This window comes from Lethenteron reissneri, chromosome 64, assembly GCF_015708825.2.
Source record: "Lethenteron reissneri isolate LAM-NWPU_2019-01 chromosome 64, ASM1570882v1, whole genome shotgun sequence".
Taxonomy (NCBI): domain Eukaryota; kingdom Metazoa; phylum Chordata; class Hyperoartia; order Petromyzontiformes; family Petromyzontidae; genus Lethenteron; species Lethenteron reissneri.
The window spans coordinates 7,115,052-7,140,475 of NC_083842.1; the positions used below are offsets into that span (position 1 = coordinate 7,115,052).

The following is a 25,424-nucleotide window of genomic DNA, read 5'->3' on the forward strand; positions in this document are numbered from 1 at the left end:
TACGTCAAGAAACAAAGTAAAATATATTGTTTTAAATATCGAAAGTTAACTAAATGGAAACTGCATTTAAGAATGAATAAAATGAATACACTAAAATGTGGAAAAGGCTAAGGAAAATGCTACATTGCACTTAAAATATATAAATAAAACATGTATAATATATAACTTCAAGGAAACAAATTTGACTAGCTTAGGCAAGTAGAGTAATGCATACAGTTGCATAAAGTCATACGAAATACGACAGAAGAGTTTTGCTGGCTGGCTGTCTGTCTCGCGTGCGGGCAGGAAAATTGTGCGTGCGCGGTGTTGATTTCACAGCTCAGAGCTGCGTGATGACGTCGCCCGCATCCCATAGCGTTGAGCTGCGTTGGTACGTGCCGACGTCACACTCCACAGCCACCTTCCACCCCTTCAACGTATCCCTTGCAAATGCGTGGGCAGTGCTAGTATTATTACGTAGTCGCAAAAACAGTCGATACAAATATTTACGAAAATTTACTTAAAGCCTATTATATTTTTGTTCAAACTCAGATATGGAATTGAATTTAGACGCAATTTGAAGGTCAATTCCTTTCCGAAACGAGGGGCGTCAACCAAAATAATGCCAGGCTAAACCAATTTTTTTGCGCGAGGTACGATGCATTTAAAAAGGGTAGCACGCCTTAGATCGTGATGAATTGTATCTGGATATAAGCAACAAAGATGTGGCATTAACTTAAGTGTAAATTAACTGAAGATATTTCCCCCAATACATTGCACTCCTGTTTGAGAGAGGCCTAAAACCAGACGTAGAATAAGATATCACAGCGATGGGTTGAGTAATTGGCATCAAGGATGAAGAGTAAAGTGGAATGAAAAGTGTTGCTTTACTGAGTCCACCACTGAGTTTAAAGCAATACGTATTTGTTGGACCTGGCAATAGTTTAGAAGGCGAGGTGCCTCCATCTTCTGTTGTGTGGCATTTGGTCTACTTTTCCACGCTAACCAGACGTTTTGGCCGAGGTGTGGATCAATTACCTCTGGTGTACCCATTTATATTGACAGGAGATGAAACAGAACCAGCGACCTCTGGATTGCAGTCTAGTGTGGTAATCATTACTTCATGACTGCCATCTCCGTTTCTCAGTTAAAAAGGTAAAATATTATATTGGTTACCATGCATTTCTCTATATGTGTGGGAAACCCTTAACGAGGTTATACCCATTGTTTCCATTCGATTATTTGTATTGCAAAAACTATTTAACAACCCTAGTTCAGAGTGCGGTGCATGAATGACTGCAACACCACTGCCCCAAACCCCCTCTCCAACACGCACACATGGTATGACTGTAGGTTATTGGCCGGTTGTCATAACATTCCCACTTGTAAACATCAGGTGGTGATGCACACCTGTAAACCGGCACTGGAGGCAAATAGTGGATTTACATAAAGGTTGCGAAACTACCTTCCCGTGGGTGTAGAGGTACTTATACCCTGCCTTTCCAGGAGAAGGGTGGTACAGCAAAGTGTGGGCTAATCTCTATCTGTTCTATCTGTATGGAATAGTGTTCACCGTTGCATGCATGGCATTTCTCTGATTTCCTCCCGCATCTATGAACACTCAGTGATTAGCTGAAACTACATAACCATAGGAACGTATTAGCGGTACACTGGTACACGGTATATAAAAAAAGTAATTTTTTCGCAATAATTATTTTCCCGCGATTCGCAACCCTGGTCATAAAATCTTGTGGGGCGCGTCAAAATCAGTTCTCGTAATGTCGAAGCAGTCGGAAGACTAATGTTATGAGCGGCTGAACACGACGTTTTACAGTATGTTGCCGTATAGCACCTAGCCTGATGGCTATTGGTTCCATGTTGCAAAGGCAGATTTCACTCGTGCCCTATATTTGGTCGAACGGTTCTTCGATTCAACGGACCCAAATCAATGGTCAATATTGACCTTTTCTAGCAAGTCTCAATAGACTGAAGTAACCTTAAAATAGTGTCAAACTTGGCGACAGGGTCAATTAAAGACTGATACACAGATTTGCGTATATTTTTTATTTTAGACTGTTTTATGAGGACCGGTGTGTTATGCTGCACTTGTGTGCCGCGAATACGTCCATATTGAGTATGGCAGGCGTTGGACAATTGCTGGCGCCGGCTCACTGCGTGACGCCTTGCTGCTGGTCTGTGGTTCCTAATGCCTCTGAGTCATAGTCTCTCTTCGTGAGTGAGCAAATTTTGTGTGCCTAACAAGCCGGATTCATATATTTAATGATGTTTTAACTGCCAATATACCTGTTTAGTGCCAATATTGAACTTTAAAAAAATACAAACTTAAGTCAAAGTACGGCTGCAATTATGAACAGATCGACGCTTCTCCACATTTATAAGCAGTAACCCTCACACTGCAACATACAAGTTTGCAAGTTTGAATCTGCGATAATGCTTTCACGTAAGAGGTGACATTTTTTCATGTACAGTCTCAAAGTTTATATTGTCTCACTAATGCACGGAAAAATAAATGTGATGCAAATTAGAAGGGGAGTCAGAAAGGATGACATGCACTCACCAAGATTATTCACAGTGACCTCCGACGATGTTTTCTGAAAGTGTGACTGGAGACATGAAAACAGGCAGGAGACAATCATGGGCAGGGCTAATATTAGCCATCACAGATATGCAAACACCATCATCAAAATAACGTCCGATGGGAATGAACGACTGCAAATTATAGAAAAATACAATTTGCAATCAACGGTCATATGTAACAGGATCCCTAGAGAATTGTAAATATTGGGATACAACTGGAAAACACAGCATAATATGTATATCTACGAGACTTATCGAAGGTGGACCCAGATGAACTAAGTTGACCCCTTCACCCACCAATGTAATGGAGTGCAGTGTTCCAATTACAACACAACCGCAATAACAAGGCGCCAACCGGTAAACTGGTAACAGTTTTCAAAATAGATTATTGGCTGCAAAGTCCAGGAACCGGTAACGGTTTACAGATTAATGTTAGTAATGAATGCACCGATTGGCAAGAGCAAATGTACACACTGGATGACGGACAAAATAACATTTCCCTCGTTTCTTATTTAAAAGTAAAGATGAAATCCTGCAATGTCTTGCTTGCTTGCTCAGGCCACTCCTGGTAGAACAGCCCCCACTAAAGCGAGCTATAGGTAGTTTTCAGTTTGCTCTTCTTCGCTGACCAGACATCTTGGAATAGATGGGCGTAGCTAGGCCTCGGCAAGGTAAGGTAAAAGTTAAAAGGTAAAAAAACGAGCCTATTTTTACCCTACCTTTTACCTTACCACAATAGAGTCACTCTACCCTACCTTTTACCCTTTAGCAGGTAAGGTAAAAGGTAAAAGGTAAAAAGCAACGAGCTTACCTTTTACCCTACCTTTTACCCTTACCCCCCCGATTACAGGGTAATTACTAGGGAACTACACATGAACAAGGTTTATAACGGTAAATGCTAGGTAGAGCGCTTTATTCATATAGAATACTCTCGATGATTCCAATTTTATAGGCTTGTTGTCGTCGTCGTTGTCATTGTTGTCGTTGTTGTCGTCGTCGTTGTCGTCGTTGTTGTATCCTCAAATCTTGTAACTAAAATTTTACCCACTTCCTAATGTGGTATCGACTGCAAACTTGGTATACTTAGGTCATACTGATGACAATACTATATTCTATCATAATATCATTTTTTCTACGTTATGTTTCGGCTTTGGTCTAATTGTCCACGGTCAACTGACGTTGGCTGTAAATCACCACGGCACCTGACGTTATGGCAAGCTTCGGGGCCACTTCCTGGAGTCGTGGAGTTCTGCCATTACTCGAACATTTCATAAAAGCGTGTTTTTAATCAAGTTTGTTTTAATATTACTTATTAAATGGAGGCCACGGACTGCGCCACGGAGCTTTTAGCGGTAAACAAGGTACCGTATTTACCAGGTAATACTTCGCGCTACCTTTACCCTACCGGGTAATTCTTCCGAGCTACCTTTACCCTACCCTTTACCTTACCCCTTGGCATGTCGACATCTTTACCCATTACCTTTATCCTTTTACCCGGTAAAAAGGGTAAATTACCTTACCTTGCCGAGGCCTAGGCGTAGCCAACACATTTCCCCACCACACGTGCCCTGGCAATCGACTGTGGAACACCCATTTATATTTCTGGTTGGGCAGAGGCAGCGAATTTGAGAAACGTTCCGCATTGTTACAACTGCCACCCAGAGGGATTGAATCAAACCAGCGATCATGTTGAATGTGCGTACCATTACACCAGCACCAAATTCTCATCACGTCCAAAGACAGAATCTGCAGGTGAATGTTTACAATAGCCAGAAGCTGGAAATTTGATGTATAAACATTCACATGGGCTGTGATTGGACACACTGTCAATGTCTGCACCACAATCATGTTCCCTACTTTCCCTCATTGACGCTCACAAGGCTGTGAGTGTGGTCACGTTCATAAAGTGTTGAGGGTGAATTGGTAAATCATGCAGATATAATGTGCTACAATGCTTTTCTGAAAGCTCTTATCATCCCAATAAAATACATATAAAACACGTAATTTTTTTTTATTTAATTCTGTTATTTATATTACTACAACCATTTATATTATTAATATTGTCTTGAAACCTATAGAAGCTTCCAATTAACACATAGGCTTTTGCGACCAATATCATCCATAATACAGTTTTTTGGGGGTTAGATCGCGTAAATATATAAAAGTGTCGTTACGTGACAAACCTTCCTAATTTGCTGTGTGTGGTTGTGGCGGGTTTAATGACACATATATTTACGCGATATAACCCAAAAAAAACTGTATTATAGAAGCTTCCATGATTACATATGTAGTGGGTATAAATGGAGAGAGAGGCTTCTCTGGAGGGAACACGTTTTATTATAACATTAATAAAACCTAACATAAAGGGGTAATGGGCCTTTCCACCCGATACACTACGGAGGTATCTCCTCCAGACTATCGTGCCCTCACACTGGTTAAGCTCAGCCCTAACATTGGTTAAGCTTTAGCCCGACCCTAGCCAGGGGTTCGGGTTCTGCCCTCCGGGCTCTTCTTTAGGGCGAGTCTTCGGGTCTTCAGTGGCAGCTCCAGGTCTTCAAGTGTTCAACAGCAGCCGGACCCGTTCAGGGGTCCGGCTTTTATAGTCAGTCCCGCTCTTTCCGCTCCTGGCCACGCCTTCCTTCTAGAACCTTCTAGAGGCATCTGGAACAGGTCCCGGGGTCCCCCAGTCCCCTTCTTTGGGGGCCCCACCCCCGGTACCTCCGGCCACTAGCCCTCCGGGTTCATCCGGGGTGCCATGGCTTCCAAGCGCTCTCGCCTTCAGGTGCTGGCACTGCACCCGGAGTGCAATGTCGCACAACAGCCGTGCTGTTGGTGGTGTGAGCAGCGTGTCCCCTGCAGCTTCACGCACAGGCCGGCCTTATGCGACGTGCAGTGGCATCCCGCGATGCCACTGCACATACATTACATTTGCCTGTTTATTTGTTTAAAACGTGTCTGTCTTGAAAATAAATGACGCAAAAATGAACAACACATTTTTAAAGCATGTCATTGCGATGGCAAAGTCTGACCATTTTTTTTTATTTCAGCAACATCTTTTTACAGCTACCGTTATAACTGTCACCAAATACATACTATTTTTAAAGGACCGAATAAATGTATATAGTACAGGCAATAAAAGATAGAGGACCATATCATTTCAGCAAGGCAAGGATATAACAGTGACTAACGCACAATGCATGGTATTTTTTATGTTACACACACTTGGTTTGGCATGCAACATTTGCCTAAAATAGGGTGGGACCAGTAGAATAAAAACCCTTGCTGTTAGTAGCTCACTCATTCTTGTCTGTGTAGTTGCATGATATCGATTACATGGGAAAATAACTCAGCGGATAACGTTCACGTTGAGCTTTTATTTTTTTCGCATTGTCTTCGTGCTATCGTGTGTGTCGTTTTCTGCTTCCGCGTGTATCATTCATATCAAGATAGGGCTTGCTGTCAACAACACCAAAAGGAGGACACACTGAGGAAAAAACGTAAGTATTCATCTAAGTGGCAGTGCATATAAAAATTCACTAACACCTCGTATGGCAATAAGGGCGTTACAGGACTTGTGTCGTTTTCCGTGTGCCTTTACTCTTCGGTGTCTTTATCCCCGTGTTATTTCCAAGGGCCTCTCTCTTTCTACATCTCTCTCATTTTGTCTCCGTTCCATTTCTTATTTTCTTTTCATGTGTCTTTACGTGTGTCTCATGTTGTGTATTTTCCCCATCTCTTTCCTCCTGTGTTTATTTGCCTTTCTCTTAACTCGTGTCTTTAATTGGACTCATCGAGTTTCTCTCAGCCCCTCTCTTCCAATGTCTCGTCTCCTCGTTGTTCTTCTCCTGTGTCCCTTCTCTTGTTAATCTCCTTGTGCCTTGACTGTGTGTGTAGAGACTGCAGAGTTAATGTATATAATCGTTACGTATTTTGTTAAAATTTGTCAATCAACGTATGCGAGGGGTCTTGAATATATAATATTTATTTTACAGTCATATTGATTTTACAATCCAAGCTATGAGATGGGTGTGAAGATACAGACTTTATCTTGTTATATATACTCAGAAACATGGGGAGTGAAAGGCATAGGTAGAGAGAAACACACGGAGACACATGGAGAAAAACAGTGTTTAGAGACACAGGATAGAGAGACTTCCTGCGACCCTCCCTGATTAGCTGTTCTGATCGCCTATTTAACAAATACCAGTATATGTGACGTTATGGATAAGACAATTGTTCATGACAATTTATATCACTTTGCATCTTAGTAAAACATCGGACAAGATGAACAACTTTTTAAATTAGAGCATTGCCAATATGGAGATAACATTCAAACCTGTAACTGACGACAAACCTGTATCTATTTGGTGTTTGAACATCTTAACACCTGTTTTATTACCAGAAAGGGTAAAGCCTATTTTTATTTTTTTCATAATTTTGACACTGGCAAAAAGGGCCAATAGATATACAGTAACTGCCCAACCCGAGCTATGAATACTTTGATACTTGCATTGCCTTTGTACTGTACACCTTTTTGCGTTCTCTGGTCTAACACTGATGAAACAAGGCTAGAAAGGAGGCTGTCTATGGTGTCGGCCTATCAATTTCAAAATCCATGCATATATTATCAATTATAATTATAAAATGTGTACAATTATTGGAACATTTAACGTTTCTCAACTTTATATGAATACATTTTCATTGAAATAAGCAGAGTTGGTTTTGCTAATTCTTATTAGTAACCCAGTGAATGGTCACTGTGCTGCGACTATCAAATTAATACAGTTTCATCAAACGTGGCTGTCTCGTTGGAGCTCAGGATCTCAGCGGTGCCCGTACAGTTCTCTGATCTTTGAGCCACCCAGCCACCTCTGAGGCTGAGTGGAATTATAATTTACTCGCATTTTAGTTTCAAATGGACGGATGTTTTTAATAATTGAGCAAAGAAAACAGGGTTTAATCAACTTAACTCAAAATTCTGTATAACCAATTAGTTATATAAATACATATTTCGCAATTGTAGGCCTAAACCGTTGCTACCGACTAACCACATGCATTTTGTAATGCGACCCAACATGATGCTTATATTTAACATACGTACGTATGATAAAATCCTATTTTAACTCATCACGTCGAACACTGTGTCTCGGTGTATAGATGCGAGCGAAGGGAGTGGTGGGGCTGCTGCTGGCTCTCTCCTTGTTGGCCGGACAAGCAAATGGATTCTTCCCGAAAAAATGGCTGGCCTCCTTTGCATCGATTTTCGCAAAAGAACGCACTATTAGTCACGTGCAAATGACCACTACAGCTATCGAGGTGGTGGTGGAAGAAATGGCAAAGGTACCAATAGATGCTTGGTTAAACAAAGATTTGTTAAGGTCTTGTGAAGCTAACTACAACTGTATCTTCCCCTATCCTGAGCTGTGCAAACTGCTGACACCCCTTGATGAAGTTCAGACAAACCACTTTCCTGTTTTCATCTGCCTTTACAGTAATTGCGTAATGTCTAGTTAATTAGCTTGATCATAACTGTTGTATTCTGCGATATGTTTTCCTTACACATTTGCAAATCACTCATTGCATGCTTTCTACATTTCCTATACTTTCTACACCCCAGTCTTACACGAGACTTCCCCAAAGCATCTCTTTCTCAATCTGATTGAAAGATACATTTTTGCTCATGTAAATAATGTTGTGGGTGTGTTTTAATTTGGTACACGTTAAAATGTATCTTCTCTCCAAAAGTCAAGCAGAGAGCAATAAACAGCCGTATTAACATAGATTATAGTTTGCACACTTCTTGAATTAAGCAAGGTTGTAAAAGCTTGAAATAAGAGAGGAATGTATGTGTAGTGATTACATGTTTTATTTCAAACATGCAAACATCCCTATGTACATCACATTTCAGGCACTCTAAAATGTAATTACAATTGAATCAATCAAAACATAACGGAACATGTATTTAGTAGCATTTTAAAGATAAAGATTCATATTAATTCGATGCCTTAATAGCATGGCATCTCAAAGTTCTTTACGAAATACAAAACTATGCGAATACACAAATCAGAAAATCAGAACATTAGCGGCCGAGCCAAAAATAAAAGAACAATTAATGAGGGCGGTCATAAAAAAAGGGTCACTGTGCACCTTTAACCTAACTAATAACCAACGGGAACCATTTGCTCGTAGGAAGCCTCCAACTTCTTAATTATGGCTGGTACTGCAACAGAAGAGCACAAGTATTCAGTGCAAGCGTTCTGAAGGACGCTGTCTTCGCGAACGTGCAAATTATGACATTAAAGCACGCCAATAATTAAATAAAAATAGAATGTATTTAATTGCCTTTACTAATTTTCAAAGTATGTGATACATTTGACCATATGATCTTAGCTTCTAGATTGTCAGCTTATTGCATAAGCATTAAGGTAGTGTGTCTGATTTTGGCTTACCAAGAGGGAATATCACTGTATAAAGTCACAATTCATCAGACATCTCTTCGATATGAGGTTCAATAGTTCTGTTATTTGTATGGTATATATATAGGTATTACAGTGGCATGATAATTGCTGCTATGTTTGATCTTTCTATATGTTTGGTTTTGACAATATACTCTGCACATATTCTTTGGGTCTTTCGGGAAAGCCCCGTAGATATAAAAAATAATGAAAATTTCACGACGTTTTGATCGCAACACAAGCAATCGTCATCAGGTAAATAAAAATAAAGGGAGAGCTGCTAAGGCAGGATGTTATATAGGTTTGAGATGGGTGTAGCCCAAGGGTCATAATCAAAGTGGGCGGGGCTAGTGATGACATTTGCATGTAAATGTAAGATTGGAGAGCTATCTTCATGACGACGAACAGCGGAGGTGGCCATTGTATTGTGAGAGATTAGCATGTCAATGTAAGATCGTAGAGCCACCGCCACATCGAGGAAAATGAGCCACGGTGGCTGTGTTAGTAAGACATTTAACCTGTTAATGTAAGATTGGAGAGCTACCTCAACAACCGCCATTCGCCACTAAGTGGCGGTGACGTCACCACGGCGCTTGTGCCAGGCTATGTGCACCTTGAGGCCACGTGACGTGTCAGACGCCCGCTGGCAGGAGGTCACGGGGCAGACCCAGATGCCACGGGTCGACTGACTGAGACGACTGGCTGATGCACCACCTGTGACCCCTACTGTGCCAACTTGCTGTGCTTTAGCCACCCCATGCTCTGCTCATTGTGGTGAGCATCGTTCCTCCGCCCTCTGTTATTGTTGGAGGGCGACTGCCACCAACTGCCCAGTAGTGTCCTTCACGAGCCTCCCCCACAGAGGCCGATCTTAACACCGCTGGTACCAGTCATCGGCAAGTCCGCTCAGCTCCATATCCTCCTGTACTAAATCACTCCATCTGTTCTCTAGCCCATGCCACGCCCGTTTTTCCCCCTCGATCCAGCCGAACAAAATCTGTTTAGGCATGTGGTGGCTGGGCATGCGGGCTACATAACCCAGCCAATGCAGCATTGCCTGCCAGAGGATCTCACCGATGGGACTTGGTCCAGATCTTTCAAGGATTTGTGAGCTCCTCACACAATCCAGCCTGGTTAAACCCAGGATAGATCGTAGGCAGGCCAGCCTAAATGTTTCTAACCGGCAAAGATGTAACATTATGGGGGTCCACGTTTCGCAAGCATAAAGAAGGGAGGGAATAACGGTGGCCGAGAAGACCTGAAGCTTCGTGCGGAGCGAGAGACCAGGTAGCTTCCACACAGCGTTATGCAACCGATGAAAAGATAATGCCGTTCGACTGCTGTTAAACCGGAGCCGGTCATGAGCACACTGCCAAGGTATGGGAAACTCTCCACTTTCTCCACAACTGCCCTATCACCAATTGGGAGTTGTGGGGGTGCAAAATACCCAGGCAGGTGCTTAGTTTTTGGAGGGGCTGATGGTAAGGCCCCACCTCTTGGTGGCAAGCTCCAGGTTCAGCAGCAGTGCCTCCAACTCCTCCTCTGAGTGAGCAGCAATTACCAGATCATTGGCATACATATCGTGGTTGAGCAATAGTGAGCCAGCCCTTGACCGCACCCGGGCATCGATCAGCTTCCCCTTGCATCTGTACTAGATGGAAATTCCTCCGGTACAGCTATTGAAGGCTTCACAAACTACGTGGTCAGAATAGATGTTAAATGATATGGGAGCCAGAGGACATCCCTGTCGCACCCCGAGGTGTAGAGGGAATGGCTCTGACTCCTGGCCACGTAGTTTTACTCGGGCCCGCTCACCATCATGAAGGTTCTTAATGATCGTGAACAGAGGATCAGGGACTCCGAAAGCACTAAGAACTACCCAGAGCCCAGACTTACTGATGGTATCATAGGCCTTGACCAGGTCAATACAGCAGAGATGTAGGTCTTGTTGGGATTCCCTACACCTCTGCTGTAGCAGACGCACAGAAATAATGACATCTCTGCAGGACTGCTCTTTCCTGAAACCGCATTGGGGTGCCGCAAGCCTTACCTCAGCGTGCCTAGCAAGGCAATGTTGGATAATCCTTGCCAGGACCTTTCCCGGCACACTGGGGAGTGAGATACCCCTGTGGTTGTTACAGTCTGTGCTGTCCCCCTTCTTAAAGAGGGGGATCACCAGGGCGGAACCCGTCCAGTGGTCCAGACTGTTGTTATGATGTCATGTAGGGCAGTCTGTGCACAAACGCCACCCTCCCTCAGCATTTCGCTTGGGAGATCATCTCTGCCCGTGCCTTTTCTGGTCTCAGACTCTGGTTCGCCCTCAGTACTTCCTCAACAGATGGCACCTCAGCCAGCCACTCACAGGGGGTGACTTCTTCTAATATTTGAGGCACTGCAGCCTCAGCAGGGTCATCCCCACTTTGTCCCACATTGTTTTCCTGGCTGAGGGATTTCCCCTCCCCCAGGACCTCACAGAAATGCTCAGCAAATCTGCAAACCTGTTCCTGGGGGTCAGAGATTGGATCACCGTTCTTTCCCTTAATGATGGTAATAGGTGTGGCGCTGCAGGTTACTTTTTGATGGAATTAAAGAGCGATTTGTGATCGTGGGCCACTGAGGCAGACTCCATCTCCTCAGCAACCTGCGACCACCACCCATCCTTGCAGCACCTCACGGCTCTCCTAACCTCCAAGCAAAGGCTGCGGTAAACCTCCTCATTCTCCGACGTGGGATGCTGTAGCCGATGAGAGTGGGCCTGTCACTTTTTCTCAACCAACTTGAACACCTCCTCTGTCAGCCAGGGTCTCTGGGGAGGTCTGGACCGTGTACCTAAAGCAGCCATTGCAGCTGTATGAGCCGCAGTCCAAAACCTCGCCCATTTCCCCTCGACATCAGGAGGAGTGGGGGACGATGCCAACCCCAGCCACAAGCGATGATGAAATTCTCGCTTGCAAGTTTCATCAGCTAGCAGAGACCATGCCACTAAAGGTTTAATTGGGGTCCTGGCTGTATATCCACTAACGGAGTGGAAGAATGGCAGGCACATCTTACAGATGACAAGTCGATGGTCAGTGGGCAGATCAGTTCCACGGTAGGTCCTGGTGTCAAGGACATGGGCTCGTATCCACTGTTCCGTCACTACATAGTCCAGCAGATGTTCTTGCTTGGACCCGGCATGCATCTATGATGTGGTGTGGATGCGCCGATGCCACTTTAGCTAGCACCTGTGACAGGAGGTCATACAAGGCATCTTCCCTCCACGGATGTTCGTTTTCAGTGGGGGCATAAGTAATCACGAAAACCACTCCTCAACTTTGGTTGATAGGAAGGCGAGCCCAAAGTAGCCTGGGGATTACATCTTCCCACACCTCACCGCCACGCTCCCACGCCCTCTTCATTCTTTAATTCAGAAGAAGTGCCACACCCTGTTGTTTGGCAGTCTTCTGCCCCGAGTAGAGGACTGTCCACCCCTCATGGTGGCAGGAGCCAAAGCCGGTCCACCGGACGTCCTGTATACCACAGAGATCCAGGCGGTACTGGTCCAGCTCCCGACAAAGGAGTGGCAGCTTCTCCTCCGCAGTGAGCATTCGAACATTCCACGTTTCCACACGTAGTGGTTTTATTTTGTTTCTGGAGGAGCCCCGAGTTTAAGGATTCAGTCTCCTGGCTCCGCCAAATGGGGTTTGGCCAGGAGACGTCATAGACGCCTGTCCCCCCAGGGGCCTCCAGCACAAGTGTAATAAATGTTTTAGCTCGTAGTTTAGTGGTAGTTAATTGAAGGTGGAGGGAGGGGTTACCAGCCCATCGCACCTGTCCAGAGCCCCCATTTGGCCACTGTGGTGGTTACAAACGCCATGAAAGGAGAGGAGAGGACAATCTGAATTGGTCCTCCCCCCATGGCACTGCCCACGACAGCGTTGCCCGTCTGGCACCACGAGGAGGTAGGGGGTTGTTTTTGCCGGACAAACACACACATACATAGACTCACATGTACATTGAACTACGCACACACATAATGACTTGCACACACACACATATGGACTTACACACGTCGATTGACACACACGCATTGACTTAAACACAAACCGCACACACACATGGACGTACACAAACAAACACAGCGACTGTCACACATACACATTGACTCACACACACATTGATGAACGCACACACGGACTCGCACAGACACAACGCACACACATATATGGACTCACACGCACACATGGATGTACAGACGCACACTCTAACTTATATAGACTAAATAAGTTTATCAATAATATTTTTCTACGTACGTGACTTTAGAGAAAGAAGCAAGGGAGAGGGGAAATGCACGCGAGTATAATAAGTAATTACGAGCGACCACGAGGGTTTTCCTACATTTTGGTGCAAACATTTGCCGCGAGCAAGAGCGGCAAAGAAATGAAAGTCAACGAATACAAAATTAACCTAACCTACCTGTAACTATGAGCAGATGCGCACCAATCAAGCGTCATTGACATAACGTCACTGCTGAACCCCCGTACTGAGGGGGCAAGTGTAAATATTATAGAATATAAACGCCTAACTTTATATGTGATGAACGCTGCACTTCCCGTCGTTTTCATGCAGGAGGCGCGTAGGTTTGAACGACGGTAGGCGCACGGACAGACGTTCGAATGTTGGAATCGATCTGCAGAACGACGATTCGGTGTTAATTCCCATAATAATTTCCCAGAATCAACTTGGCCCCCACCGACACGACTTTGCCATTTATTTTGCAATGACGACGACAATTTCCCATTCCCTCAGCTCTCCCCACATACACTATCACTATCAACATGTCGCAGGGACAGACGTTCGATTACGTTGGTAAGCACACAACTTTATCTATCTTACTCTTTGGTTCTTTCGGTAAAGTCATGTAGGTAGAAATAAAACAAAATCAAACAAATCACGACATTTAGATTGCAACACAAGCAATTTTCATCAGGTGAAACAACCACAACAAAAAAATGCTGAAGTCGGCGAGAGAGCTGCCATGGCAAGAGGTTATATAGGTAAAACAGGGGGGGGCAAGGGGAGAGAGGGGGGGGCAAGGGGAGAGAGGGGGGGGGGGCAGGGGAAGGGGGGGCTGCGGGGGCGCTAGGGGGAAAAGAAGTGAGGCTTGGGGGGGGGGGGGTGGGCGGGGCTAGAAGTGGGAAGCTGAGTGTGGGACACGGGGGGAAAGTAACTAAGAAAATTTTACTAGTAAACGGCAGGTAGGATGGGAACAACCACAACCAGTTAAGGCTTTACCTGGTTAATAATATCCTTCCAATGCTTGCTCAATTTGTATCCATCTTCTCGGTTGAAGTTATGTCTATGTTTATATATCTTTATTTGATGAATAATATAATATAAGATGTAAATCTGTGTAAGTTACCTTGCGCAGTGTCCACACGAAAGATAATTACCCCCTCACCCCCACCGAACGCATGTGCCTTGGTAGGGCCCCCCCCCACCGAAAGCGTGTCAGTTGGTATGGTCGAGCACGCGCTAGCTAATAAATAAATAACCATAAACAGCACTAAATCGCAGATTAAACAAATTTAAAGGTGACGGACGCGAAATCGGATCAAGAATAGACCTGATGGCTCGTTGGGACACTCTGTCTATAAGAAAGCCACCCACAAGGATTCCTATCTAAAGGCTGACTCCCACCACCATCCAGCCCAGAAGAATTCCCTCATCAAAACACTACACCATAGGGCCCGTTGCATCTCCGACCAGCACCACCTAGCCAGTGAGCTTGAACACGTATGCCAGGCTCTCAGGAGGAATGGATATTCTGACCGCACAATCCGCAAAGCTGCATCCCCAACCATGGGTATAAAACCATCTGAGGACCCAATCAAAACAATCACTTTACCATACAAAACAGGGGTCACCAAAATCATTGCCAAAATCGTAAACAAACTCCAGATCCAAGTTCGATTCAATACAGTACACAAAAGGCTTGATTTGATCCCATCGGTGAAGGATGCGATTCCAGACATGCAATGTCCTAGTGTCGAAAGCTGAGCTGTGTCTGCTGCAGCAGTTACATTGGTGAAACGAAGCCACGCATCTCGGACCGGGTGCGCGAACACAAAGCGGATTTGAAACACGGCAGAACCAACTCCTCGGCAGTGGCGGATCATTGTTTCAATGCTGTGGGCACACATGACATTGTTTTCTTCGAGACCATGGTGCTCTGCAAACCCTCGGGCCACCTTCAGACATCTGTTCATAAAGCTATCCAGATATACAAACACAGACAAGACTTTAATCGAGAAGATGGATTCAGATTGAGAAATCATTGAAAGGATGTGATAAACCACGTCAAGTTTTAACTGCTATGATTTTCACTCACCCACCCGGTTGTTGTCGTCCTCTCTCACTCACCCGGTTGACGTCGTCCTCACTCACCCACCTGGTTGACGTCGTCCTCACCCACTCAGTTGTCGTCGTCCTCACTCACCCACCCGGCAGTCATCGTCCGATTATGACTTGTACTACAAGTCCATTTACTTGCTAATTTCTCTAGCCCTACCCGTCCATGCACGCCACAAACCCTCCCCCCCCCCCTGTGAACTCCCACAGCCAAACTCCTTCCCCACCCCTTCCCTCTTCCTTCCCGTGCCTATATAAAGCCACAAGAGCAGATATTTTTTTCACACCTGAAGACGGACGCTTGTGTTGCGACCGAAACATCGTGTTTCATTTTATTATTATTTTTTTCTCTCTACGTGACTTTACCGAAAGAACCAGAGAGTATGGATTCCTGCAGTCACGTAAGCTTCAAATCAAGAATGTTGTCGTAAGTTGATAAAATTATAATTACGTATATGAAAGATATTTCCGGAAAAAAACATAAAGAATCAAACATTGCAAAATATGTCACGCCATCTGTTTCATTTTTTGTTTATTAATACATAAATAATGTTGGCTCAGGTTTTGATTAATTCTAAGATATGATACTTTCATGCTGATGATATGATACTTCATACACCTACTGTACATCGTCTGTCACTGAATTTCAAGAAAATTTTAAATAATGTTAGCAATAGTCAATGTGATATTGTATCATTGAGATGTGACTAATTCAAGCAAGAGCGAATGTTTAATCTATATGACCCAAACGTTTTCTCGAAATGAAATTCACGTACCACTATATATAATGTAGCTTCTCCATTGGAAGCATTCCTTTCTACAATACAATATATGTATATCTGGTTATATTCTCATCCAAATTGCAGTGAACATATGCAAAACCATTTTAAACAGGCTTCTTGGTGCAAAAGGAGCAGATATTCCTTGAACTTAAATTGTTGCAGCCCGATATGTTTTAGCTGCCGGGCTGCTCCACACAGCAGACATGCAGCCTTCGACGGGAGACAATTATATTGTTCTTGCTTAAAGAACGACGACTCACCAATGCAATTTGGGGTCAGTCTCTTCATAAGAGAGCCATTGCTTGATATTTCTTGAAGTGGCCCTCATTTTGACCTGGAAAATGTACGTACTGAACCGCCCCCTACTGGTATGTTTATTTGCAATGTTATGAATTAGTTCAACGCTCTTGTCATATCTCCACGAATGTAGATTTGAAAACATCTAGGTAGTACGTTTTTAATTACTGCATATTTATTGTTGTCATTTTTACTTGCAGGCAAAAGAATCCATAACTGGCTACAAGGTAAACTACAAAGGTACCCCGAGCTATAATCTCGCGAAGGATGTCATTTTAACATCGAATGCAAACACAGATTCAGAAAAAAACACGAAAAATGATCCAAGATACCATTTTGATGCAGAGAAGTTCGTAGGTGCCCTCGAGATAATGATCGGGAATCGAAACAGATTAATTGCATTGCTCAGGAAAAATGAAATAACAACTGTGGACTACATCACAGCACGACAGCTGACGGGAACCATTCTCCACACATTGCAGGTATGTGCACTACACTTAAATTGAGATAGGGAAAAAACTCTACACATTTGTAATGTAAATAACAAATAATAATTAGAATGCAGAAGCACACTTCTATCAATCATCACATTTCTCACTGCACACAAACATCCACAAATCTGAGCATTTTGTGTTTAAATGTTTTATTTAGCATGAGTATTCATCAACCGCGTCATTAGTAATCTGAATTTAACAATTCTTTGGTTCTTTCGGTTAAGTCACGTATAAAGATAAAATAATAAATTAAATAATAGCATACTACTACGTTTCGATTGCAACATAAGCAATCATCATCAGGTATAAAAGAAATAGCAACAAAAATCTAACCAGAAAACTATAGACAGACACACAAGTAGACAGACATCACAAAGACACACAGAGAGAGAACACGTATCAGCAGAAAGAGAGAGGTCGTTTCTGTGACGAGGCCTTAAATATAGAGAGGGGGCGGGGGCGGAGAGAGGGAGGGGGCAGAGAAAAAATTAGCATGTCAATGAGTGGACGACGACGTGGTATGGTAAGCAAGACGACGACGTGGTACAGTACGCAAGCTTGAAAATTAGAAGAAAGACACACTAAAATTAAATAACCTAGTAAAATATCGAAATGTAATGTAATGCAACACAGAGAGTCGGTCAACACAATTAACGCATAGCCCGGTTGATTACGTATTTCAAAGATTGCTAAGTTAGAATTTAAGTGTGAAAATTCCAAAGAGAGGACACAGGCAGAGAGAGAAAACAAAAAGCCAGAGAGAGAGAACAAAGATAAGCTTAAAACTTCCCCGTAGAAGTGGTTCAATCTCAATTTTGGAGCTTTCGTGACTGCAGGAATTATTCTTTGGTTCTTTCGGTTAAGTCCCTCTCTCCGCCCCCGACAGACACACAATGCAATAATTGATTACTTCCGAATCTCATAGTGTATTTGAAAGAGTATGTTTCAATAACTAAAGAGATTTAGAATCGTTCTGTAACATATCCATATACAGCAATGCATATAAAATAAAATGTACTATCATAGAACTGCTTTTTCTGTTTAGTTTGTTATTCTTCCCCCACACCTTCGATGAGCACGGTTGGCTATGTACGGTGTGAATGAAGTTGCACTGGTAATAACTCATTCTATTTATAAGTATACGATATTGATGTGCAATTTCCGTTGACGATTCTATCTGTTTTAGGATTTCTACAGCCATTCAAACTGGATTGAAATGGGAAACACAAAGCCAAAAGATAACATATTTAGCAATGATTTCTCAGAAAAAGAAGTTGCTGGTAAATTGCATATTACTAAATATTGCATTACATTTTAATAAATTCTAAGAAAAATATTTTTACTATGTTATTTTGTCTTAATGTATTTATTACCTACATAAACAGAAATACAAGCAAAAAGTATGGTACAAGGGGTAGCCAAAAACATTGAGAGGTGAGCTTTTTCACTTCTGTGTCAGTTTAAACAATTACAATTATTTTCCTGACCCTGGTTTACACAGTACGACTCCACTCCACTACTTTTGTTTCGTGTTATTTTTTATTTTACACATATAAAAGGAGTGAATGAGCTCGATTGCCAAATTATCTGTATTTTTTGTGATTGAGGGGATGCAGATAAAGGGAATTGAAACTCGTTATTAATATGATATAAATGTATCCTATACATGAACGTTACTTAATCAAGGGGTCTCACAATTATCACAGATTTGAATAATTGTATTGTAATTGATGGGTTTTAATGTGTCAAATTAACTCAGATTATACTTCACAATGCAGTGCTCATAATGTTTTTTCTTCCATTCTCCCTCCAGTTTGTTTGTGTTTATGTGAATTGGCTCTCATTTGTTCATGGATTTGTATGTTGTGGCCTTTATATCTTCATTCGCTTAAGGACCAGATGTGCGCACATGCACAAACTGTGGGACAAATTGTGTAAACAATATAAGACCGGAAATAAATTCGAAAAGCCTTCTTACCAGCGGATATTATTCATCTCAGAAGATTGGGAATGTTGCTGTCCCAAAGCCTAAAGGAAAATGTAAGTTGCATGGTACGGTTCATTTTCAGGTAAGGTAGTCAGCAATCCAGAGACTTGCCTTCAAGGTCAAGTTAGTGGATCATGTATTAATTTCAGCGATAGAGCATGTGAAACATTTGTCTGATGAGCAGTGATGAGATACTGACACCACCATTTCTGGAAATACTTTTTTGCATGGTTAATCACATCTTTCCAATGATTACTCAGTTTGTAACCATCATCACGGTTGAAATTATGTCTGTGTTTGTATATTTGTATGGCTTCGTGTACAAACCTTTGATGGTAGCCAGGAGGTTTGCAGAGCACCTTGGTCTCGGAAAAGACAATTTCATGAGCGCCCACAGAGTTGTAGCAATGATCGGCAACGGCCGATCATTGCTACAACTTAACCATGCAAAAAAGATTTAACTACACTTATTTGGACCATCTTATTTGACAGACAACTATTACAGGTTACTGATAGACAGCCAGTTTTGTTTTACCAGGTTTAGCTTCTTTTTTCACACTTTTATGTAGGCTAGGCGTAGTCACAAACCGAACCTCTCCATAATAAAGGCTCAGTCATTTGTTATGTAGTCTATTACCATCTACATGGCAGAGGCTCGGTCTCATTTGCAGCATTTTGTTATGTAGGCTAGGCGTAGTCACAAACCGCACCTCTCCATAATAAAGGCTCAGTCATTTGTTATGTAGTCTATTCGTAGTCTCAAGCCGCACCTTACCATAATAATAAAAAGTGGGCCGTTCCTGGCCCTTCCCCCCCCCCTCAACCATTATTTATACGGAGTGGTATCTCTTGTAATCTCTCATTTACTTGATACAGCTGTCGGGCTGTGACGGTTCCACCTGAAGACGGAAGCTTGTGTTGACTCCGAAACGTCGTGATTTTTATTTGTATTTTATTTTACTTTTATTAATTTAAATTTAATTTTTTTACCTACGTGACTTTACCGAAAAAACCTATGAATATGAATCCTTGCAGTCACGAAAGCTTCAAATTTAGAATTGAACAGAAATAGTTCCGACTCCTCGCCACGCAGGTTTATCATGGCCTGCCCACCAACATTGACTTCCTAAATAATTATGAGTATAGGGTCTGGAATCCAGTCCTGGCCTATTGATGGCATCATAGGCCTTGACCAGGTCAATCAAGCAGAGATCTAATTCAATGTCACCTTAAATGCATACATACATACAACAACAGCTGACATTTGCTACTAACTCATAGTGATGTCACCACAGTGTTTGTGCTGGGCTAGGTTCACTTCTAGACTTTGTTACATGTTGCAGGCTCGCTGGCAAATCACAGACATGGGTCTGTCCTGTGTAACTTTTGGAGACTGCCTACTCTTTACTCTTCGGCTTTTATTTGAGAGTCAGTCATAATCATAGTAAATTTTTATATTTTCATTAAATGATGCTGTTTTATTTACGTACCTTTACGTTTACAAATATACTGATACATCTACTATTTGTGCATTTCTGATCTCTTCCTTTTTGTTGCCTTCATTCGCACTTTTTTATGTTTCGTGTTCTTTTTTATCATTCCTTTCCGAATGGTTTGAAATAAGTAAGTGTGTTCAATCCTAAGCCTCGCATCGCCGTATCTTTTTATGCTTCTCCTGTTTCTCAACGTGACTTTGCGGTTTCAGAGACATTTGTCACTGTTTACTTTCTATCCTTTCCCCCAACTCCCAGTACACCATCTATTACGATGTTAGTTAATGCATAATTTAAAATGGTGACATTCATTTAATCAATTTGATTCGTTTGGAATTTGAATGTGTTGCTTCGAATTAACGTTAAATACGCTACCAACTGCCATGGCTTTTTTCATGTGAAATATCTTTGTTTGTCTACAATTACTTGCGTCTGCTTGTTGGATATATTGAAGTGAAACTTGCATCGCTCAAGTCAGTGGTCTCTTCCTGTGTTGAATTTGTTGCGGACATATTAGAACTACAAAGGTATCCCCTTTCCTTCTTTACCTCACTAATACCTACCGTGTCCTCATTGTTGTAACCATACTACACCACATTGCGTGTTGGTGAAAGATTATTTTACATCTATACAAAAGTACAAATAACTGTTTATATGTTGCAGGGAAGTGCAGCCATGGAGGGCTTCTCGATATGACAAGGTTGACCGAAGCTAAGGGGGGTATGAACAAAGACGGTTCCCTTAAACTCTTTTCACCACACTACTATCTGCATCAAACAGCTGTCGATGTGGCAACAAAAGCAACCATCAAGTTCTTCAGAGATCTCAGAAGTGAAGTAGACAATGACCTTGCTTTCGGAAGGTAAATGTCGGCAGAAATTGCTGGTTGTTGCAAAATATACGTTTCACACACAACGGTTAGAACACCTTTTTTATTTCTCCAAACTGTGTAAAAAGTGGCAGACTGTAAACAATCACACATATTCACGAAAGATGTACAGGATAAAAAATATGTAGATGAGAATTATAATTGTAATGATAATAGCAATGGTAATGTAGATGAGGTTATTGATGATGATGATGTGTATAATGATCATAATGATAATCAGGTTGATGTTACTGTTTTGCTACTGCTGCTGATGTTGCTTTTGATGCTTATGACAATGATAAGATGTCAAAGAGAGAGTGTTCCTATGAACGTCTGAATATTAGGACTCTTATAAAGAGTGTCTATACATGCAGGAAGAGAAAATGCATGACTAGAAGGGATGGAATGTGTGCAGATATGTCATTGTATTGTTCTCTCCTGGCCGTCGAGCATCTCAGCAGGTTTGGAATTTTAAAAAAAATTCTACAAGATCCACCATCTATTGCCTTCTAAATTATGGATTGCAGGAATCATGCGAAGAATGCACTGTGCATATATTTGAGGCCAAGTCAATCTAAGAAAGGCTCAATAGGTTCTGATACCACACACGACTGATGTGTGGCATGGGCATTTATACGATTTATGTGGCTGGGTTCATAGCAAAGTGCATGAACCACTGCATTCTGAATAATACACGGATGCCTACATAAATACATACATATGCATGCAACTTTACATACAAAGAACAAATGTACACGTGCATAGACACATTCACCTATGCGTGGGGGGGGTGACATAGGTCGGGGGCAGAGAGGTATTGGTGGGAAATTTCAAATCCGACAGTGAGGTAGGGATTGGGGTGCAGACGAGGCACGGCTCGAGAAAGCAGAGATGGACATAGCAGGAGGCAGCTTTGTCAGAGAATGTTGGATAAAACGGGATACTTAAGGTTTAGGATTTTTTTCGAGATCATCCTAGAACACGAATTGATTCGAAATTGCTCTTAAAACTCACGAAGGTATTGTACTATCAGAAGGAAATTGCAAAAAAAGGATGCCAAAATCTAGCAATTTTACCTACATGATGTTTTAGAAATGGGATATACACCCATATTTGCTGGTGACGAACTATACATTGCATAACCTTTTTTTTAAATATAGCTACAGGAAAAAAACGTGCCAAAAATTAATTAAAGTATTTTGAACGCTTAAACCCATTCTAGGCTTAGTCTACAAGCAAAGTTGCCAAGTGAATCGTCCGTCATCACTGTTCACACAAGCACACGCTTCTGTTCTTTGAAAAAAGATCGGTGCAGTTGACACACATGCAATTAGTATCGTCATCTGATTCGCTGCTATCATCCACCTTAAACGGCATACCTCTATTCCATTGTAACCATTTCCATTAAGTTCCAACAGACACTCCTGCGCAACGTTGTAACGTTACTTATTCACTTGTTTGTGATCCCTGCAAATTTTTTATCTAATTTATCTCAGAAACAGAATATTAATACTGGAGGAATCCGATGAGCTACAACGCTTTTTTCACAAATGTCCAGAAGTATATCTAACTATATATATTGACACAGCCATCTACATATGCAGACCCATCTTTTTATAGTAGACTCAGAAAAAATCAAACAAACTCATCTCGTTTGCACGCAACGTGTTTTGCAAGCTCGCCGAGGGGTGGCTTCATCATTGCCCTCACTGGCGACAGTTGGCTGCAGTTTGTAGAGAAGACAACGTTGGTTTCCTGTTCTATCTGAGTATTCCAATTTAGGCAACCTCCCCCTACTTTAAGGATGAAATGAGAAAGTTGAGTAAAAATGTAGGGGTCTTCGATACATTCTTCGCTCCATTTTCAATTTTGGTAGAGTGACCTCTGACCCATGAACCTCTCCTGCCTCTGCTGGAAGTGCCATACTGTACTAAAATGTTATCCATATGTGGACTTTCCACCTAAATGGGGTATGATTTTATGATTTTCATAGCTGGGGCATAATTATCTCAGAATCAACTTGCACTGACGTTCTGTAGGATTGGAAAGGGGAATCCTGGTGGTCGTGGTAGCATCATCCTGTCAAATTAACCTTTGCTTGTGCGGGTAAATGGTTACATTATTTTTCACAGGTGGGACAATATCTCTCTAATTTACCATAAATATGGGGCTGGACTTTAATGCAGAGATACGTTGTGAATGACATGCACACCTTGCTTCTAAATGTAATTTTTTTGTTTAAATAGGTATTTAGGATTTGAGCAAACAACATCAATTGGATTTGTGATTGATACTACTGGCAGCATGGGACCCTTCATAGATAATGTTCGCACCGAAGTCTTAAGGATCATTGATGAGCGTGCCAAAAACGGCGAGCTGCCTGCGATGTTTATGCTCGTGCCTTTTAATGACCCAGGTGAGAATATTTTTTTCTCGATTATTATTAATACTGTTATATTCTTAGGTTTTTTCGGTTAAGTCACGTAAGTAAAACATCAAAATAAAAATAAAATAAAATATTTTATTTTATTTTTATTTTGATGTTTTACATACGTGACTTAACCGAAAAAACCTAAGAATATGAATCTTTGCAGTCACGAAAGCTTCAAATCTAGAAATACTGTTATAAGCAACCAAAATACTCATGACAGCACAATAATCATGACAGCCATGCATGGTGCTGATTATAATGTATGACTTTCTTGTAGCTCCATCGAACTCTCTTAAGTACTAAGAACAGTTGGTGAGTCATGTGTTTGTGTATTTGTTTCAAAATTGATATATAGTGTTTCACGGATATACTGTTTTTCTTTTAGGTTATGGTCCAGTTCTTGTCTCCAAAAACGTAACTGAATTCCGAAAATGGATTTCAGCACTCTCCCCCGATGATGGCGGTGATGAACCAGAATTGTTTTTTTCTGGATTGATGGTAACTATTGTTCATATATTTTTTAAATAGTGCTGTATTCTGGGTTCACGTAATAATCAACCCAAAAACGAATTGGTGCCAATTTATTACATTATCAAAGCAACATTTCCACGATACTGTGGTAGTTTATATTTTCTGTTGGAAGTGGTGACACCACTCCACAATTGGGGGAATGGAGTCTGACTGATGCAATAGGGGTGGAAGAAGAGGGATGAAGTTTGCGAGGAGCTGTGTAAAGGAAACACTGAAAAAGAGCTGCATAGCTCATCGGATTTCTCCAGTCTAAATACAGTTTCTGATCTGACTAGGCATGGACATGTGAAGGATGCTGGTTCAATTCACAACTCAAATTTCTTTAAAGGTTTAACACGTATATTTTGCAACCACTTGTATTATGAATGTTGTTTTCTGGGTTGGACTGCATGGTTAGCATTTCTTCTATCAAGCGTTTGCAACACACTATTGTGGAATTTTTATTTGCTTTGCCATATGTTGACTTAGTGGAACAATTTGCAGCAATTCAGTGCCTGCAGATAATGATTGGTGGATTATAATTCTTCCATTTAAACAGGCACAGAGCAATACGTGTTTCGAGGGTAGTGACCACATTCCGCAGGCAAGAATGCTTTATGTGTCCAACTTATTCAGCAGACTGCAAGGTGTAGCCAGTTTGCCCTGTCCCACTCCTCCTGTCGTGAGTCCCAACGAGGGGGACAGGTAGGCTAAATAGACAACAGCAACAAGAATACAAAGAATACAGTTCGGAGACAATGAGCAGGTAAATCTTGACTTAAAGCTTTCGTGACTGCAGGAAATCATATTCTTTGGGTCTTTCGGTAAAGCCACGTAGATAGAAAAAATAATGAAAATATCACGACGTTTCGATTGCAACACAGCAATCGTCATCAGGTGAAATAAATCGCTATTTTGATGACGATTGCTTGTGTTGCGATCAAAACGTCGTGATATTTTTCATATTTTTAAATCCTTTATATTAAGTTCGCTTGCTTGCTTGCTTGCGTGCGTGCGTGCTTGCTTGCTTGCTTGCGTGCTTGCTTGCTTACGACCGTGCAAATCTTTCGGTCGTTTTTTAACCCACTTCCCGTGATCCAATCGAGCTGACATTTTCCACACAGACTCGTTGTGCCAGAC

At 42.0% G+C, this 25,424-nt stretch overlaps 1 protein-coding gene across 1 annotated transcript in view; it reads left to right on the plus strand.

Moving 5' to 3' along the window:
• The first annotated feature begins 26 nt into the window (after positions 1-26).
• The window catches only part of LOC133359071 (von Willebrand factor A domain-containing protein 7-like), a 48,000-nt gene continuing 22,602 nt past the window's right edge, over positions 27-25,424 (plus strand). The window contains exons 1-9 of the mRNA XM_061577454.1: positions 27-1,134; positions 6,024-6,074; positions 7,735-7,917; positions 16,702-16,983; positions 18,182-18,275; positions 18,889-19,035; positions 21,139-21,337; positions 23,590-23,759; positions 24,160-24,272. Coding sequence (XP_061433438.1) covers positions 7,735-7,917; positions 16,702-16,983; positions 18,182-18,275; positions 18,889-19,035; positions 21,139-21,337; positions 23,590-23,759; positions 24,160-24,272 — 1,188 coding nt within the window. The 5' untranslated portion in view covers positions 27-1,134; positions 6,024-6,074. The remainder of the gene's footprint in view (positions 1,135-6,023; positions 6,075-7,734; positions 7,918-16,701; positions 16,984-18,181; positions 18,276-18,888; positions 19,036-21,138; positions 21,338-23,589; positions 23,760-24,159; positions 24,273-25,424) is intronic.